This window comes from Bison bison, unplaced genomic scaffold (genome assembly GCF_000754665.1).
Source record: "Bison bison bison isolate TAMUID 2011002044 unplaced genomic scaffold, Bison_UMD1.0 scf7180017864487, whole genome shotgun sequence".
Classification (NCBI taxonomy): domain Eukaryota; kingdom Metazoa; phylum Chordata; class Mammalia; order Artiodactyla; family Bovidae; genus Bison; species Bison bison.
In genome coordinates, this window is record NW_011495047.1 from 4,994,916 (window position 1) to 5,015,337 (window position 20,422).

The 20,422-nt window shown below is 40.6% G+C and overlaps 1 protein-coding gene across 2 annotated transcripts in view; it reads left to right on the top strand.

Annotated features, from left to right (window-relative positions):
- LOC105005181 (24-hydroxycholesterol 7-alpha-hydroxylase) overlaps positions 1-20,422 on the top strand; it is a 103,021-nt gene that overhangs the window by 12,658 nt on the left and 69,941 nt on the right. For both annotated transcript variants that reach the window (XM_010863073.1, XM_010863075.1), the window contains exons 4-7: positions 2,790-2,939; positions 3,853-3,946; positions 10,248-10,355; positions 17,992-18,082. In XM_010863073.1, coding sequence (XP_010861375.1) covers positions 2,790-2,939; positions 3,853-3,946; positions 10,248-10,355; positions 17,992-18,082 — 443 coding nt within the window. The remainder of the gene's footprint in view (positions 1-2,789; positions 2,940-3,852; positions 3,947-10,247; positions 10,356-17,991; positions 18,083-20,422) is intronic.

Below are 20,422 nucleotides of genomic sequence, written 5' to 3' on the forward strand. Positions count from 1 at the left end.
CTGGAGTGGGGCATGGCAACCCACTCCAGTATTCTTGCCTGGAGAATCCCATGGACAGAGGAGCCTGGCAGGCTACAGTCCATGGGGTCACAAAGAGTTAGATACAACTGAAGCAACTTAGCAGGCATATATAATAATTTCATCTTAGTCATTCCTTACAATTCTGTATGTTCTACATGAGTTTCCTTCATATAATTGTCATGTATCCATCAGAATTTTGATAAAGCATTCAGTGCAATTTGTGATTATTAGAACAAGAGGACATTGAGAGGAGAGGAGAGAGGAGAGGATTGCAAAGTAGAGGACAAGGTTCCAGGAGATGTTTGTGAGACTTCACAAGGTGGCTGAGCCAAACCCACCATGGGCCTCAGGACTGAGCCCAGAGTCCTCTGAGAGCAGAGATGCTGAGACAGTGAGACAGGAAAGGACAGTATGGGGAGCCAGGTAGCGCTCAGTTATGTTCTGGAGCTTTCTGACAAATGTCAGGGCTGAGCATGGGAGCCATGTGAAAAATCCCCGCCACATGCAGGGAGATTTGGTAAATTGAAGTTACCAGTGAGGCACTTTTCCATCTCAGGGGGATGCCCTGATACTGGAGGCAGGATTCAACTGTTCAGACTCGTAAAGCACAACAACATTTAACATTTTGTTAGAAGTCTAGAAATAGAGACAGAAAAAAAAAATGAAAACAACCAACCAACCAAACTTTTGACATGCCTAATATATACAACAAAACAAAACAGATTCTTGAATAACTTTGGGACTGTGACAGAAGGAGATCCTGAGAATTTTCTGTAAAGGAGAGATGGCAAACAAAAATGGAAGAAACAGTACTTAGTGTTACTAATCTAGAACATATTAATAATATTTGATATTCTTTTACATAAATATTCCACAGTAATTTTATTCACTTGAGGGAAAACTTACTGATAACAGATAACGTAGACTTCAGAAATATTCACAACCTAAAAGCTGAGAGTTATGTTTTGTTTGGTGGGAATTTTTAGGATTTCAAGCCCTAAAATTTCAACTTCATCTTGAGTTACCCTTAGAGAACTGCTCTGAAAAGGTGAGACCAGGAGCCAGGTCATATAGAAGTTTTGCAACAAAGGACAGGTAGTCTGAACATCTATCAGAAGATTTTTATTAATCAAAGAAAACCACATGTCTCAGGAATTTAGCACTTTTCTATGTTTGGGAATATGCAAGAGCCTGGGCTTACTGAAATCATTCCTTTGATACACACCTCAGCTCTCTGGGGCTAATATCCCGTGTTTTCACATCTTGAGGCTCCTGGGGCTCCCTGCAGGGAGTGGCTGCAGTCTGAGGGCTGCCAGATGGCAGGTATTCTTTTCCTTCCTGAGTTTCCTCAGGGCTCGCCAGCTCACCATCAGTGGTGGCTATAGGTGCTGATGACTATGATATCCTTTGTTTACTGATATGGCAGGAAATATTCCATTTCTCACTACTTCATTTGAATTTTCAGTATGGTTCAAAGTCATAAGATCCTGGGAGATATAGGAATTTGGTGACTAATATTGCCCTTGATTCTTTGTTTGGTTATTTTTTTGCTGCTGTCTAAAGGTAAGAGCAGTATCTTGGTTATTGTTGTTATTTGCTAAAAATAAATGCTTGTTGAAATTGTGTTGAATTTTTCTGTGTATCAGCTTGATGAGGACAGAGTATAGGGACAAAGTAGGTGATTAAATAGTTAATCCCAGTAGGGGATTGCAAGTAGAATAAAATGTGGGAGGCCCCTGTAAGTTAATGATTACTCAAGAAAACAGATTTACGTAACCATGAAACCAGGCAGGCTTGCTTAGCAGCAAAACCGTGCACAGAAGCACAAGACATGCCCCCAAACAATATAACAATGGTGGCATGAGACCCTCTTCCAGCTCAGTGAGCTCAGTAAGTTAGGACACGCTCTCTGTACACATAAAAAACAATAATTTATGGACGTAGCTTGACCATGTAGGGACAAGAAAACTCCCCTGCCCAACCAGCAGGAGGAACTGATGATGGAAGCATGACATCTGCTCAAGAAAAAGAAGGTCTTCTCAGCTTCCCCACTTTTCCTTTGATTATAAAACTGTAGCCCAGTAAGTTCTTGGGTTGTAGCCTCCTCTGACCCACTACTCGTAAGCCTCACAAGCATCCTATCCTAATAAGTCACTCCTTATCTATCACTCTGCCTCTCGCTGAATTCTTTCTGTGCTGAAATGTAAAGAACTATGGTACCAGAGCTCTTCAGAGCCCCCCTGAAGCACCACCTAAGAGTTTTAAGCTCACATTTATCAGGATCGAACAATACTTGCTTAGAAAGCATTTGAAAATCTTTAGATAAATAAGACCCCAATTTTACCCCCAAGTTATCTTGAGCACAGTAACCAAATATTAAAAGCTCTTAAGAGTGACTTCCCCCCACTAAATTTATCACATATGATTGCGTGCATGCGTGTGTGCTAAGTCCCTTGAATTGTATCTGACTCTTTGCTACCCCATGGACTGTAGCGCACCAGGCTTCTCTGTCCATGGAATTCTCCAGGCAAGAATACTGGAGTGGGTTGCCATTTCCTCTTCTAGGGGATCTTCCCAACCCAGGGATCGAATTGACGTCTCTGATGTCTCCTACATTGGTAGGCAGGTTCTTTACCACTGCGGCCTTGGCAGCCCCACATTTGATTGTCCGCCCCTAGTATACAGCTGCTCAGTAATAGCTCCTTGTATCCCGTGCCTTTCTTCCTTGGTCATTGGCTCTGACATTTTATGTGTTTCTATCTTTGCAGGCACCTGCTTTACCCAGTGACAGTGAACATACTCTTTAAAAAAGGTCTGTTTCCCACAGACGAGAGGAAAATCAGGGAGTTTCATCAGCACTTTCAAGCTTACGATGAAGGTTTCGAATACGGGTCCCAGTTGCCAGAATGCCTCCTCAGGTAGACAGCCATTTCCTGTACTAATTCCCTTTTCAAGCTCCCCTCAGCCGTTAATATTTGTCACTCCTTTCTTTGTTCTAAGTAGATGTAACAGCAGTTTACATGGAAGAGACAGAAGCTAATTCTTATGACCAGTTAGGTGTGTGTGTGTGTGTGAATTGAGGGAGGAACTAAAGAAAAGTGATGGATTATTTCTTCAGTCTCATTTTGAGGAGCAAAAACAAGAGGGGAAGGGGAGAATACGAGAACAAAATGAAGAGCCTGTTTTGAGACCTTCTGTGTCGTTTCCCTTCTATGCCATTTCCAGCTTACTCTTACCAGTCATTTCTGCATTATCACGTGTGACTTGGGTCAGAATCAGACTTTGTCCATATTCTCCCCTGAGGCAACAGTAGTTGTGGTCAATTGTATTTCTCACGATTGGCTCAGATAAAAGTTTATGAAACACTTTGATTAGAAAGTACTGTGATTTTTTTTTTTTTTTTTAGTTTCTTGGCAGTTGGTCTACACTGATGACTGGTCAGAAAAGATTAAAAATTTTGCTCTTAGTCAGTTTGCTTTACCTCATTTAACCTAATCACAGGTCGCTGTGCTAGTTTTTCATCCTCCTGAGACTGGCAACAGCCAGAGTAAACTTAGGCTGAGCAAGTCGTCGGCCCTGTTTTCTCATTCAGCACCTGTCTCCTAGGAATGCAAGCATTTCTTTGCAAAAGATACTAAAATGTGGCTGCCTTGCCCCCTCAGTTTTCCTTGGGTACTGATAAATCTGAAGGAAGACCTCTCATGAAGTTCCCGCTGAAAAAGAAGACGTTAGGAGAATTAAGATTCCATAGATAGTGTCCCTTTTCTGCTGTGATCTATTACTTCTAGAGTGCTTTTCAGTTAATTTATACACGTATTCTTTCTCACCTAGAAACTGGTCAAAATCCAAAAAGTGGCTTCTAGCACTTTTTGAGAAAAACATTCCAGATATAAAAACACACAAATCTGCAAAAGAAAATTACCCGGTAAGTTTTCCTTAGCTTTTTTTGTGGTTGTTGTTGTTGCTAAAAATCATGAAACGCCTTAGATACCATTTTGCCATCCTTGTGTTGGATGTTTACATACGTTATTTTATTATTACATCCTCACAACAGGGAGGGAGGAATTAGCCCTATTTTCCATAAACGAAAAACTGAGACTACAGATAACAAAATAACGCAATAGTCTGAGTTCCTTTTTAAATTGATTTACGGTGGCACAGTGGTGAAGAACCCGCCTGCCAGTGAGGGAGATGTAAGAGATGCCAGTTCAATCTCTGGGTTGGGAAGATCCCCTGTAAGAGAGCATGGCAACCCACTCCAGTATTCTTACCTGGAGAATCCCATGAACAGAGGTGCTTGGCAGGCTAGGGTCCATAGGGTCACAAAGAGTTGAACATGATTGAAGTGATTTAGCATACACACATTGATTAGAGAGTTGTTTGTGTCCACAGTCACAGGTGGGAGTTACAGCCAGTTAGGCAAAGATAATAAAGCTTGACAAAGTTGACTTTTTTCCCTGAGGTCACCACCACTCATTGTTTCTCTTTTCAAATGCAGCCAGGTAGTATGATATACAACTTAAGGAGCAAGGCACCAGGAGTCACTCTTCTAAGTGTCCTGGATCTACTGCTCTCCACGTGTGGTCCCTAGACCAATGGTACCAATATCACTTGGGAACCCCTCAGGCAGAAACCCTGGGAGCCAAGCCATCTGTGGTTTAATGCACCTTCCAGATGGTTCTGATGCTTGCTAATGCATGGTTCTCAGTCCTGACCGCTCATTAGAATCCCTGGAAGCTTTGGAAAACTACCCGATTCTCTAGACTCACCCTCGGAGGCTGGACTTCCTTTTGGCCTGGACTGCCTGGACTCAAATCCAGTCACTGCTCTGTGACCTTGGATGTGGTGCCTAACCTCTTGGTCTCAAGTTTTGTCACCTACTTCATAGAGTGTGGGATCCAGTGAGTTAATATTTGGAAAGCACTTGGAAGAGAGTAAAGACTGTGTAAGAATTTATCATTGTTATCATCATTGAAGAAATCACTTCCTATCTTTTAGCACTTAAAGATGATATCAAATATTTTTGTTCGTTTGCTTTTAGTTAACAATAGCAAGTGTTATTTTAAACAACTCTGCTTAACACTGGAGGGGAAGTTCACTTTAGAAAAAAAAAGGAATGTGTGAATGTTTGGGGATCTCCCTCTTGAATAGAGGGGATAGAAAGTTAGACTGGGTACCAGGACAGCTGGAGAATTAAATTGTTTAATGCAAACAATCTTTGCTGTATATCTTAAGCTGTCATTATATTCTGCAAGGCATTTCTGAAAAGACAGAAAAGGGGGAAAATCACATTGCCTTTTATTTTCTTAAATTAAAAAAATAATAATACAGTAAAGTACAAAAAAAATATAATCACCATATACACATTATTCAGAATTAAACAGTCAACAGTTACCCAAAAGGAAAGGAAGTTAGACTGGGATGCCCTTCACTGACAAACTTTGTCTCAGCTAAGAATTCTGTTTTACAAACAGATCTAGATAAACACATTTTTCTTTGCATTATTTTCCAGGATTTAGAGGCAAAACCATCTGTGTATAAAAGCTGGACCCAAGTAGATCTGTAATCTAGGAGCCTATAAAACAGGGGTTTTAATGCCCCAGTTAAAACTTGCCAGGATTCCCTTGTGGCTCAGCTGCAAGAATCCACCTGCAATGTGGGATACCTGTGTTCTATCCCTGGATTGGGAAGATCCCCTGGAGACAGGAAAGGCTACGCACTCCAGTATTCTGGCCTGGAGAGTTCCGTGGACTGTATAGTCTATGGGGTAGCAAAGAGTCGGACGTGACTGAACGACTTTCACCTCACTTCACTTAAAACTCCCCACTGACAGTAATTCTAGAATAGCATTTATTTTTCTTACTCTGAAGAAATGAGATACTTTAATCATAAGTACTTGAACTCCCTCTTTGAATAAAGACAGATTTTGAACTTTGGTGAAGCTTATTCAGTGTTTATGGCTGGAACTGAATTCAGTTTGAACACTCATGAGCTGTGTGACTTCATTTTTTTAAAAAGGCCCTTTCTAAACAAGAGATGCAATCTGCTGGATGACAAAGAGCTTGTGGAGGTAGATCTGGCAACTTTATGGGTCGTGGAGGAAACTGGAGGTGGTGGGAACTTTGGTGGAAGAGGAGGCTATGGTGATGGAGGTGGTGGCAGCAGAGGGAGTTATGGAGGGGGTGATGGTGGATATAGTGGATTTGGAGGTGATGGTGGCAGCTATGGCGGTGATCCTGGTTATAGTAGTAGAGGAGGCTATGGTGGTGGTAGACCAGGATATGGAAACCAAGGTGGTGGATATGGTGGTCGTGGTGGAGGATATGATGGTATCGATGAAGGAGGACATTTTGGAGGCAACTCTGGTGGTGGTGGAAACTCTAATGATTTTGGAAATTATAATTGACAACAGCAATCAAATTATGGACCCATGAAAGGGGGCAGTTTTGGTGGAAGAAGCTCGGGCAGTCCCCATGGTGGCAGTTATGGATCTGGTGGTGGAAGTGGTGGATATGGTAGCAGAAAATTCCAAAAACTCAGAAGAAAAGGACTACAGTTCTTAGCAGGAGAGAGAGTGAGGAGTTGTCAGAAAAGCTGCAGGTTACTTTGAGACAGTTGTCCCAAATGCATTAGAGAAACTGTAAAAATCTGCCACAGAAAGAACGATGATCCATAGTCAGAAAAGTTACTGCAGCTTAAAGAGGAAACCCTTCTGTTCAGGACTGTTATATCCACAGTTTGCAAAAAGTGCAGCTACTGATTAATGCAATGTAATGTCAATTACAGAGAAGGCAATGGCACCCCACTCCAGTACTCTTGCTTGGAAAATCCCATGGACGGAAGAGCCTGGTGGGCTGCAGTCCATGGGGTCGCTAAGAGTCGGCCATGACTGAGTGACTTCACTTTCACTTTTCACTTTCATGCATTGGAGAAGGAAATGGCACCCCACTCCAGTACTCTTGCCTGGAAAATCCCATGGACGGAGGAGCCTGGCAGGCTGCAGTCCATGAGGTCACTAAGAGTTGGACATGACTGAGCGACTTCACTTTCACTTTTCACTTTCATGCATTGGAGAAGGAAATGGCAACCCACTCCGGTGTTCTTACCTGGAGAATCCCAGGGATGGTGGAGCCTGATGGGCTGCCGTCTATGGGGTCGCACAGAGTCGGACACGACTGAAGCGACTTAGCAGCAGCAGCAGCAGCAGCAACAGCAGCAATGTCAATTAGATGTTACATTCCTGAGGTCTTTTATCTGTTGTAGCTTTGTCTTTTTCTTTGCATTACATCAGATATATTGCCCTGTAAATTGTGGTAGTGGTACCAGGAATAAAAAATTAGGGAATATTTAACTTTTCAAAAATAAAATTTGTTTCTGTTTTCCTCCAGCAGTGTTCACACAGAGTTTATGTCTTTATACCAACAATCTTTTAAAAAACATGAGCTAAGAAGAAAATAAAAGATTTTGTTGTCTTTTACTGTATAAGTGGATTTCAATGACCGAGGGTTTTTTTGTTTTTTTTTTGACTGCACCGAGTCTTAGCAGCAGCATGTGGGCTCTAGTTCCCTGACCAGGGATTGAACCCAGGGCCTCTGCATTGGGAGCCCAGAGTCTTAGCCACTGGACCACCGTGGAAGTCCCTCAATGGCCTAGTTAAGCAAAAGACTAGAAGAAGATTTTTTTTTTAATATTATACACACTCTTATCACATCATAATTTTATCATATTTTAACTTGAATGTTGTCTCCCGTGTTATTCTGCTGCTGCTAAGTCGTTTCAGTTGTGTCCGACTCTGTGCGACCCCAGAGACGGCAGCCCAACAGGCTCCCCCGTCCCTGGGATTCTCCAGGCAAGAACACTGGAATGGGTTGCCATTTCCTTCTCCAATGCAGGAAAATGAAAAGTGGAAAGTGAAGTCGCTCAGTCGTGTCCGACTCTTAGCGACCCCATGGACTGCAGCCCACCAGGCTCCTCCGTCCATGGGTATGGAGGCAGGCAAGAGTACTGGAGTGGGGTGCCATCTCCTTCTCCCATGTTATTCTAGATACATATTAAACTAATGTTTTTATTTTAAAAGACTGTGCCACAGAATAGCCTATCAAGAGAATGAAATATATCTGTAGGATTTTCAATGAAACATTAACTTTGTACCATAACAACTTGCATTGTAAATCTGATAGAAATCAGAAGTAAATGAAATTTATACTTAAACTATTTTCAAACCTGCTAATCCATTGTTACAAAAACAATAAGACATCACTAACATGTGTGGGGTGCTTACTGTGTCCCAGCCATACTATTACACATTTCACAAATTCACTACTCATTTATTTTTCACAACAACTTCAATACCTGGAAAACAAGGGATTGTTAAAACCAGAAAGCCAGGGTTAATCACTTTTGAAACAGAACATTCTTTGTAAGTAACAGGAACAGCCTCTAGTCATGTGTTTGCTTTGATAGTGATGTAATTGGTGTTTTCCATATTATAGAATCTGAAGAAAAACCACTGCATTCTAGCGTAGTGCACTTCTCCAAATGCCGAATCCATGCGTTAAGGACTGAGTCTCTAAGGGGCAGCATAGCCCTAGTGGCTAAGATTGTCCCTAAAGGGCTTTCCTGGTGGCTCAGATAGTAAAGAAAAGAATCTGCCTGCAATGCAGGAAACCTGAGTTCGATCCCTGGGTTGGAAAGATCCCCTGGAGAAGGGAATGGCTATACCCACTCCAGTATTCTTGCCCGGAGAATTCCATGGACAGAGGAGCCTGGCAGGCTACAGTCAATGGAGTCTCACAAAGAGTCAGACATGACTAAACAACTTTCACTTTCAAAGGGTAGATAGTCTAGTAGCTAAGATTGTGGGCACTGGAGCCAGGGGCCAGACTCCCAGGATTCAATCCCAGCTCAACCAGTGACAATCTGTATGTCTCTAGCAAAGCTCCCCAACTTAATTGTGCCTTCATTTCCTCAAATGTAAAACAGTGAAAATAACAGATCTACTCCTTAGAGCTGGGGTGAGCACTGAATGCTTTGATCCCTGTGAAGCCCTTAAAACAGTACTTGCCTTCCAAAGCAGTGACTACTGTTATTTCTATTGCCTATTTAAGATTCACAGTGCACAAGTAAGTTTAATGGAAATGTTACAATGTCTAAGTTTCTTCATGGTGATGGAGATGACCACTGGCAGAGGCAAATCTGGGAAACCTTCCAATGAAGGAAATGCTTTCATGGAATTTGTGTGATGACCCGAGAACAGCCACAGTAGGTGGCCTTGGATGTAGCCCTGATCTGACCTGGCACCGTCCATGTCAAATGTCAGTTCTCTGCATAGTTTTAGAGTATTGTAATATTTATAATATACTGATTTAGACACAACCAACATGCCCTTCAGTATGTAAGTGGGTAAATGGATAAGCTGTGCTACCTACAGAGAACAGAGTATTAGTGCTAAAAAGAAATGAGTTATCAAGCCATGAAAAGACATGGAGGAACCATAAATGCATATTACTAAGTGAAAGAAGCTAGTATGAGAAGGCTATGTACTGTCTGATTCCAATTATGTGACATTTTGGAAAAGGCAAAACTATGAAGAAAGTAGAAAGATCAGTGGTTGTTAGGGACTGGGCAGAGATGAGTAGACAGAGCCTAGGGGATGTTTTAGGGACATGAAAATACTCTGTGTGATATTGTAATGACAATAGATGTCATTATGCATTTGTCCAAAGCCATAGAGTTTACAACACCAAGAATGAATCCTAAGGTAAGCTATACACTTTAGATGATTATGATATATCCATTTAGTTTCATCCTTGGTTAAAAAAAAAAATGTACAGTTCTGGTAAGCGATGCTGACAACAATGGAGAAGCTACGCAGATGTGGGGGTGAGGGTTATATGAGAAATTTCTGTACTCTCCTCTCAATTTTATTGTAAACCTATAACTGCTCTAAAAAATAAAGTGTTTAAAAAAATTAAGCCAGGATTTGAACCAATGTGGTAAAAGTATTGAACCTCAGAGTCCCTACTTCCAATCACTATTCTACCAGTAAGTATGTAAATCCCTTAGCATGCCTGAAATCGCAAACCTAAGAAAAGCAAAAATAGTATCTTTCAGATTAAAGAAAAATGTTCTTTTCAGATTAAAGAAAGATGATCTTTATTAATATCAGTCTTGGTCACATAGCTCTGGTTTGACAATATTTCTTTTTTTTTTTTTTTTTTAAACAGACTGTAATGCAGGCTGTACTGGACCTCCTAGAGATGGAAGCAAATGAACAAAAGAGTCCTAATTATGGGCTCTTACTACTTTGGGCTTCTCTGTCCAATACTGTCCCTGTAAGTATATTAGTAAAGGAAGGCATGCATTTCTGTCTACTGTACTTTCAGTTTTTCCCTTCCTTTTTCTTCCTTTTTTATAATTTATTTATTTGTTCATTTATTTTTGGCTGTGTCAGGTCTTTGCTGCTGTGCGGACTTTTCTCTAGTTGCAGAGAGCAGGAGCTACTCTCTCGTTGCAGGGCGTGGGCTTCTCATTGCAGTGGCTTCTCTTGCTGCAGAGCACAGGCTCTAGCGTGCAGGCTTCAGCAGCTCCCAGACTCTGGAGCACAAGCTCAGGAGTTGTGGTGCACGGGCTTCATTGCTCCACGGCCCGTGGGATCTTCCTGGACCAGGGATGGTACCTGTGTCTCCCTGCATTGGCAGGTAGATTCTTTACCACTGAGCCACTAGGGAATTTAAAAAAAAAATTTTTTTTTTTTTCACATGTTATGGGGAAGAAAATGACTGTAATGGATTTGGTTGTGAGATAGGAAAACAAAACTAAGTGCCTAAGCAAATCTGTTAAGATCACAAAGGAGACACAGCAGATATCTGAAATGCATTCTGTTCTTTGTAAGGCAGCATGTAAGAGGCTAAGGGAAAACTTCGCACTTTGGGGGCAGATGTGACAACACCTGTGTATGGAGCACTTTCTGTACTTTCCATGTTGGGCAACGTGCTTAATATCAGTGCTGCAAAGATGAGTAAGTCTTGACCCCTGCCATTTATTGGGGAGAGCGTAGATAAATGGGTAGTTCAGTTAAAATTGAGCTGAATCCAGGTATCCTAGCCACAGCATAGGATCTTATGGAGGTAACAGACTCTGATCCTCCGTTCCCTTATTGGTAAAAAGGGATAGTAAAAGTCCTAGTGTGGTCCTAGGTTTGAGCCTTTTAATAGTCCATAACCCTCATTTTCTACAAGATTACTGTGAGGATTCAGTGAGATAAACCAGCTGCTACCCAGGGATCATGAGTTCTTTGTCTTCCCTTGAACCCATTCTTCTGTGTATCCTTCCTGTTGGCATGATGTGGACCTGAAGCCTCCCCATGAGTGAGCTGGTGACATTAGAACTTACCATACTTCTAAAGAAAGAGGAGTGTGTGTGTGTGTGTGTGTGTTTCTTTTGCAGTCACAGATAAGATTTATTATAGCAGAAGGATACAAAGCAAAATCAGCAAAGGAAAAAGGGGAGTGGGGGGGTTGAAGCCCAGAGAGAACCAGGTACAAGCTTCCAAGAGTCTTCTCCCTGCAGGGTCACGCAAGACACACATCATTCCTCCAGCAATTAAGTTGTGACAAACTTTGGGAAGTGTTATGAACCAGGGAAGCTCATTAGAGACTCGGTGTCCCAGATTTTCTTGGGGGGTTGATCACAAAAGCACCCTCTGCCTAGCATCATCAACATTCCAGACTCTCAGAAGGTATTCCTTATAAGCATCATTGTTTGCACAAAAATGTAGATGCACCGAGCTCCTCTTAGCAGTTCGGGTGGTGGGGATGAGAGCAGAGATTTTTGAACTGTTTCCTTTTAAAACTGTTATGAATTAGAATAAAGCTACAAGACTTGTCTGACACTTCATGATCGATGCACAACTGTTTCCTGTGTCAGGAAGACTTTATGTTAGCTTAAGTTGCACTTATATAATTTGAGAGTTTAAAGGTTAAACTTTTTATGTGTTTGTTTTCTACTAAACAGGAACTTTTAACCCACGTATAATGTTAAATGTATTCTTTTTTCTTCTAACAAATAGAAATAAGATGTGTTAAGTATTATTTGTTTCTCCTTCCTCTGGTAAAAGTTATGGAAGGCTTTCTAAGTATCAATATTTTGGTTTCCTGTAACCCATTATAAAGAAAGTGAAAGTTGCTCAGTCATGTCCAACTCTGCGAGCCCATGGAGTATATAGTCCATGGAATTCCCTAGGCCAGAATACTGAAGTGGGTAGCTGTTCCCTTCTCCAGGAGATCTTCCCAACCCAGGGATCAAACACAGGTCTCCCACATTGCAGGTGGATTCTTTACCAGCTGAACTGCAAGAAGGGAAGCCCAAGAATACTGGAGTGGGTAGCCTATCCCTTCTCCAGTGGATCTGCCCAACCCAGGAATCAAGCTGGGGTCTCCTGCATTGCAGGTGGATTCTGTAAAGAGCAGAAATAGAAATTCTGGCTTCTCTGTTCGAGTGTGTGTCAGTCACTAAAATATATATTTCATCTAGGGTAGGAGAAATTAAAAACAGTCTACCCTTTCCCTTTCTTTATGTACCTCTAATACTATTCTCTGATTTTTCCTTGTGCAGTTCTTTTGGAAACTGATTAAGCTAGAGCAAAATTAAAAGGCAGATATCAAAAGCAACTTCCAAAGCAGCAACAAAACAGTCACTCCTGTCACAGGATTAATTTTCAAGATCTCATTAGAAAGGACCCCCTGGAAGAAAGGGACACAAAGCCCCATTGATCTGACCCAGGGGAAGTCAGTTTTTTGGAATCTGTTCCTGGCACTGGTGCGAAAGAATTTAAATCAATAATTTCAGAAAGCAAGTGTCTGATGATCAGTGAAAGTTCTGTCTTACTGGTTCTTGTTGGCACTTCTAAGAGGGAGCTGGCATGTAGGCAGAGACCCTGAACTGGCTTTCGAGTCAAGTCCAATGCCAAATCACAGCGTCATATGAGAGTGGGCCATTGTTTAACTTCGAGCCGTATGTCCATATCTATAAGATAGGATGAATGTTATCTGCCTCATAGGATATTGTGAGCATTATGTTTTTAAGGAGTGGCAAGTGCCTTATAGTCCCTGGCTCAAAAAGCATTCACTTTCTTTTCTTATAAAAAGCAACACCATGGTTTCAATCAGTCATTTTGTTCAGTGGCCAACTAATAATGAACTGCCTTGGCTTCCAAAACTTGACCTCTCAGATGCCCTAGGGTGAGAGTAGCTACTGCTGTTCCCAGCTTCTATAATCTCCCACCGTGGCCTGGAGAGCCTCCAAAAGCCCTGCCAGAGGTGTGGATTATGGGGCCTGTGCTTCCCTGGTGCCTGGATCATATTCTACTCTCTGCTGTGTCTCAAGGGCCATGGAACTCAGAGCTCAGGCGTCAGATGGGCTTGGTACAGGGCACCAGGAGGCTCTGTTATGAGACCAAGGTCTTGGTGAACTTCGGTGGACTGGTCCAAGACATTAACCATGATTTATGAAATTATTTCTACAGGAAACCCATTTCCAAAGTCCAAGAAATTCCTGACTACCAAATAAACTTTTCAGGACCATTGTTCCAAACCAATCACAAAGTTGATGTTTTACCTGTTCAATCTGCTTCTCTGAAGCTCTTTCTAACCACTTTCAGTGGTGACGATCCCCCACCCCTCCCCAACCCCACCCTCAATTCCCACAGCATTTATTGTCTGTACCATCTGCTGCCTGTATATTTAGCTCATTTTTTTCTCTTGTCTCTCTCTCATACTTTCAACAGACGTGAAAGTCCTTTGGGCAGGAAGTATATCTTCTGTAAGTTTTGTGTTTACCATGGTTGGTGGAAGACTCTGTGGCCAGTTATAGAGATTCCGTCAATATTTGTTAAGTGTTTCATTTGTTGGTTGGTTTGTTTTAATTTGGCTGTGCTGGGTCTGAGCTGTGGCACACGGGATCTTCGGTCTTGGTCACGCCATGTGGAATCCTTAGCTGCAGCGTGCGAACTCTCAGTTGTGGAATGTGAGATCTAGTTCCCTGACCAGGGATCCAACCTGGGCCCGTGGCATCGGGAGCTCAGAGTCTTAGCCACTGGATAAGCGGGGACGCCCCCTAGTAAATCTAGTTCTGAACGGAAGAACAAATGAGGCTGAAAAACACTCTCAGTTCATCTTGTCCCTGACTCAACGGGCAGAGCTTTCCTCCCCATCTCTTCTTTCCTATATTCTTACCTTTTCAAGATGATGGAGAGGCATTTTGGTGGCTGCTTCTGAAGCTCAGTGAGTCCAGTGGTCCTTCTTCTTTTTCCCTAGCCCTCACCATGGATATGACCCCTCTGACAAAACATGAACTGGTATTTTTGGGAGAAGTTTTGAACTCTTTTGCCAAATGTGGTGCACAACAATCCCAAGGTCATGTATTCTTATTTGTTGATTCAGTAATGTGTATAAACTTCTTACGCATCATTGCTCTTCTCTGTCCCTTTCTGTTTAAAAGAGTGATTTTTTTAATTTAAAAGATTTTATGTAGAATATAATATAGATTTTTAGAAGAAAATCTGTTAAGAAAAGAGGCATCAAACACAGTAACTAACACCACTATACAACCATTTATAGTTTAACTGAATTCCTTGAGTTTGCTTTAAAAATAAGTAATAGCCAATTTTAGTCAATCTCTAAAACTGTAATTAACCACATAAAACTTTATTTTTTTTAATTTGTTTATTTTTATTTATTTTTTTATTTTATTTTTAAACTTTACATAATTGTATTAGTTTTGCCAAATATCAAAATGAATCCGCCACAGGTATACATGTGTTCCCCATCCCGAACCCTCCTCCCTCCTCACATAAAACTTTAAACCCCTCTTTTGTATATCTGAAAATCTATGCAGTATCACTAAGATGTATTTTTCCCGCACTTGAACTCTGAGTCTTTAATTAACAAGTCCTACTGTATAGCATAGGGAACTATATTCAATATCCTGTATAAACCTTAATGGAAGAAATATGAAAATATATGTAATATTGTATTAATTTCTGCTGTATGGCAAAGTGATTTAGTTGTATATACGTGTATACATGCTTCCCAGGTTGATCAGTGTTAAAGAATCCACCTGCCAAGCAGGAGACATAAGAGACACAGGTTCAATCCCTGGGTCTGGAAGATCCCCTGGAGGAGAAAACGGCAACCCACTCCAGTATTCTTGCCTGGGAGAATCCCGTGAACAGAGGAGCCTGATGGGCTACAGTCCATGCAGTCACAAAGAGCCGGACACAGCTACAGCAACTGAGCATGCGTGCACCCACATGTATACATATATGTACAAATACATATAACTAAATCACTTTGCTGTACAGCAGAAATTAATTCAACATTATAAATCAATTTTACTTCAATACAATAAATTTAAAAAAAAAACAGATTGAGTATGTAGTGGCTATTAATTAAATCCAGTAATTCCAGTAATTCAGCACTTCCCCTATCGATAATGTAGAAAGGGCCCATGTCGGGAGAAGGTGATGAGAGCTCACTGAGCATGTTTCCTCTAAAAATGAACTAGTTGATATCTTGGGTAAGTGTGTCCTAATCCGAATACACCACACAAAGTAAGTGGGTCTTGGGCTTGTAGAGGCCTCAGTTCTCTGTTCACTTTGCTTGTGTAAACAGCACTGTGTTTATCCCCACAGTATCAGTCTACTGTCACAAAGGGGACAGCAATGAGTAGGATGGAATTTGGTTTTGTCCAGGCACTTCCCTGGTGGTTCAGTCAGTAAAGAATCTGCCTGCAATGCAGGAGACCTGAGTTCGATCCCTGGGTTGGGAAGATCCTCTGGAGGAGGGCATGGCAACCCACTCCAGTATTCTTGCTTGGAGAATCCCCATGGACAGAGGAGCCTGGCAGGCTGCAGACCAGGGGCTCGCAAAGAGTTGGACGCTACTGAGCGACTGAACACAAGCACTTCCTTTCAGTTGCTTGCTCTTCGTCTTCTGACCACAGAGGGGAGCATTGGGATCATTTAAAGACGTTTAGCATTCTCTCAGGACGGACAAAAAAGCTTGAATGACACAAAGTGTTAGCCATCTGAGTCTTTTCAGGATTGGTTTTCCTAGATGAATTCTTTCACAATATGTGTTTACAAAAAAAAAAAAAAAAAGGATGAGAGGGAAACCAAAGCTTCTTTTAATGGTTTGGTATGTTTTCTTTACTGTGTAATCTAAAATAGAAGCAAAAACATCTACCTGAACTAAGGGGAAAAAAAATTTTTTTTTCAATTAGATTGTAGTTTATTTGGGGCTTCCCAGGTCGCTCAGTGGATGAAAATCTGCCTGCAGTGCAGGAGACGCCGGAGATGTGGGTTCAATCCCTGGTAGGGAAGATCCCCTGGAGGAGGTCTTGGCAACCCACTCCAGTAGTTTATTTACTATACTGTGTATAGTTTTAGGTGTACAGCACAGTGATTCCGTCTTTTTTCAGCTATGCTTCATGATATGTTATTGCAAGGTAATGGGTATAATTTCCTGCGCTGTCCAGGGCATCCTGTTTCTTATCTATCTTAGTAATTTTTCTCTCTTAATTCCATACCCCTAATTTGTCCTTCTGCCTTCTCTCTCCCTTTGTTAGCCACAATTTTGTTTTCTATGTCTATGAGTATGTTTCTGTTTTTCCTGTACATTTATTTGTATTTTTTTTTTTTTTTTAGATTCTACATATAGGTGATATCATACAGTATTTGCCTTTCTCTGTCTGACTTATTTCATAAGCACACTATTCTCTAGGCCCATCCGTGTTGCTGCAAATGGCAGTGTTTCATTCTTTTTATGGCTGAGTAATATTCTATTGTGTATATATACTACATCTTCTTAATCCAGTCATCTGTTAATGGGTGATTGGGTTGCTTCTATGTCTTGGCTATAGTAAATGATGCTGCTATCAACACTGGGGTACATGTACTTTTTTGAATTAGTGTTTTCATGTTTTCTGGATGTATACCCAGGAATGAAATTTTTGGCTCATATGGTAGTTCTAGTTTTAGTTTTGTAAGCAACCTCCATACTGTTTTCCATAGTGGCCGCACGAGTTTACATTCCCAGCAGCAGTGTACAAGGGTTTCATTTCCTCCACATCCTCTCCAGCATTTGTTATTTGTAGGCTTTTTGATGACAGTCATTCTGACCAGTGTGAGGGGATGTGTCATTGTGGTTTTGATGTACATTTCTCTAGTAATTAGTAATGTTGAGCATCTTGTTCGTGCAGTTGTTAGCCATCTGTATGTCTTTGATGTTTAGCAGTATAATTTTATTGGTTGGTGGTATTTTCTTGGTTGTGCTATTTTCTAATACCACAATGAGGAAAGATGTGAAATAATTTTGTTTGGCCTAGAGCGAGAACTTGCAAACATACTGTATTCAGTAATACTCTATAAACTTGCAAGCATCCTTGCTCAATAGGGTGTGAAAGAACCCTATTTTTGGTATTGAGTTTATGAGATTTTAGATATAGTTTCTGAGGCTTATTTAAAATTACCATGTTTCATTTGCAGAGTATATGATTTGCTAATTTATTTGTATTTCAAAGAGACTGAATCTTTAAAAATGTCTTTGTTTTGGACTAACTTGCTTAAGTGTCATAACTTGTTTCTGAAATTCTAATATGTGCTGGTATAATATTTTATATTGTATATTAGTAAAATAAAAATCCTGATTTTCCCTTTTTTTTTTGTAGTGAAGATAGTTTACTCTGTATAAACAATATAGTAAAACTGTAGTGGCAGAATAAAATTGTAAAGTTAACCCCTCAGAGATATATAACATCTCTTTGTTCGTAACATCTAGTTGTTTTCAAAGATACTCTTTACTAACGTTTTTAAGTTTAACTTCAATATTTTAACTGTTTGTGGCTAATCTTATGTATTCTTTTGTTCACCTTCAAAGGTTATATTTTTTGACACATGTTTTTCTTTTTAAGGTTGCATTTTGGACATTTGCATTTGTCCTCTCTCATCCCAATATCCACAGGACCATTATGGAAGGCATATCATCTGTGTTTGGCACAGCAGGTACTAACACTGAATTAAATTGCATAATTGCAGTTACATTTAATAATGTGTGCTTGTCACACATTCTGGGCAAAGTTAAATGCCCATAATTTAATAGAATTTCAAAATAATCCAAATTGAACATAATTTATATGTTTCAAAATATAAATTGATCAGGTAGAATCTTAGAATTTAATTACTGTCAAGGATTTTAGAATTCATCTGGACCAACTCCCTTGTTTCCAAATAATGAAACAGAGAGATTATAATTTGCCCAACTTTCCTGATTAAACACAAGTGTAATACACAGGGCTTTTCTTCTAATCTCCTGGCCCATTGCCTCAACTGAACTCCAAGTCCATAGTTTTGGAATTCAGGATTTTCCAGATTTTATAAAAGTAATATGGTGCATATTCTTTATGCTACTTAACAGTACTAATGGGATATGGATGATAGTTCCAAAGGAACTTTTAAAATGTTATAATTTTTAAAGGTTTTGTGGCTTTGAACTGCAGGTAGAGATTTCTACTTTGCCATTTTAGTTCAGATTTGAGCTCATCAGTTGTCATCTGTTTTAAAAAAAAACAGAAGCTTGAATGGAGAAAATTCCAGTCCTTGTTTATTCAGCGTTATTTTACCGGTTTGAGAGTGGATTTACCAAAAAAAAAAACAACTTTAATATGTCAAATTATGTATTCTGATGTGAAAAAGAAACAAAAAATGACATGGTCTCTTAGAAGAACACAAAATAATAGGGCAAAGTGGTGTGATGACAATTAAGTTATTCCCTTCTCCCCTTCGTGATTGCTGAAAATATTTTATTTGGATTTTTAAACTTATTTTGACTACTTCCTTTCAAGTTAAGCCAAAAATCAAATTGGCTTGGCCAACGTGGATATGGAAGCCGTATTGCCTCTGAGATTTGAGTGTGAATCGGCCACTGCTAGGTCATATTTCATGGAAGTGATGAGCATTAGAATCATTGAGTCCTGACAATGCTAACAAGTTAGATTCTGGAATTATTACAGTGGTGGATGTAAGACAAGATGACTTGCGTTTATGGAGCTTATATCTGCAAAGCTAAGGGAAATGTGCGTGCCTGCGTGTCTATAGATGACAAAGGAAATGCATCCTTGGTCATCACATACTCTCCTTTATCTTACCAGAGTCTTTTCCTGACGCAGTGTTCTCCAAAATCCTGGTCTTTCAGAAATAGAAAGGTAGTATGAGTAGTGGTTGGAATAATATAAGAAGTCTACCTGACCCAAAGGCCACAGTAGAAGCATAATGTTTATCAAAATTTTTACTGCGTTTGAATCTTGAACTCTAAAATGCAGTTCTAAAGGAGAAAGACAAAAATCTTTTGTCTTTTTCTATATTCCTGTTTTAGAACCTGTGCTTCCCTGGTGGCTTAGAGGTTAAAGCATCTGCCCGCAATGTGGGAGACCTGGGTTCGATCCCTGGGTCAGGAAGATCCCCTGGAGAAGGAAATGGCAATCCACTCCAGTATTCTTACCTGGAGAATCCCATGGACGGAGGATCCTGCTGGGCTACAGTCCACGGGGTTGCAAAGAGTCAGACATGACTGAGCGACTTCACTTTCACTTCCACTTCACTTTATTCTCCTCTAACAGGCTTCCCAGCGGGCGCTAGCGGTAAAGAACCCTCCTGCCAATGTAGGAGATGTGAGAGATGCAGGTTCAATCCCTGGGTTGGGAAGATCCCCTGGAGCAGGGCATGGCAATCCACTCCAGTATTCTTGCCTGGAGAATACCCATGGACAGCCGAGCCTGGTGGGCTACAGTCCATATGGTCACACAGAATTGGACAAGACTGAAGTAACTTAGCATGAACACATTCCCCTCTAACAGAAAAAAAAAATCTTTAAATAGGTATCAGTGTACTAGCTATATTGTGTCAGTGCTTTCAGTTTATAAGACTCTTGTAGAATTGAAATTAGTCGATAATGTATCAAACATTTTTTGCCATGCTTATGCAGAATCAGTTCATGTCAATTCATGAATATGATATAGCAGTTCAAGAATTTAGATAATGGGAGAGGAAGCCACAGATCTTTGGAAGTTACTATCAGGGGAGATACCCATATGCCCAAACAAAGGATTCTGTCAAGGAAGAATGTTAAAAGTGGATGAAATAACCTGACACAGCATGACATTTCTCCCATTTTTATGCTTTTGTGGATTTCCAACTCAGAATCTCACTAGCCTCACTACTAGAGCCCATCTCAGACATTTTCCCCAACTTTCTTATACAATAAGTCTTAGGGTAAAGCTGCTATTAAATAGCTGGTCCTTTATGTCTGGCTTCTTTCATTTGGTATAATGTTATATTTTGTATCAT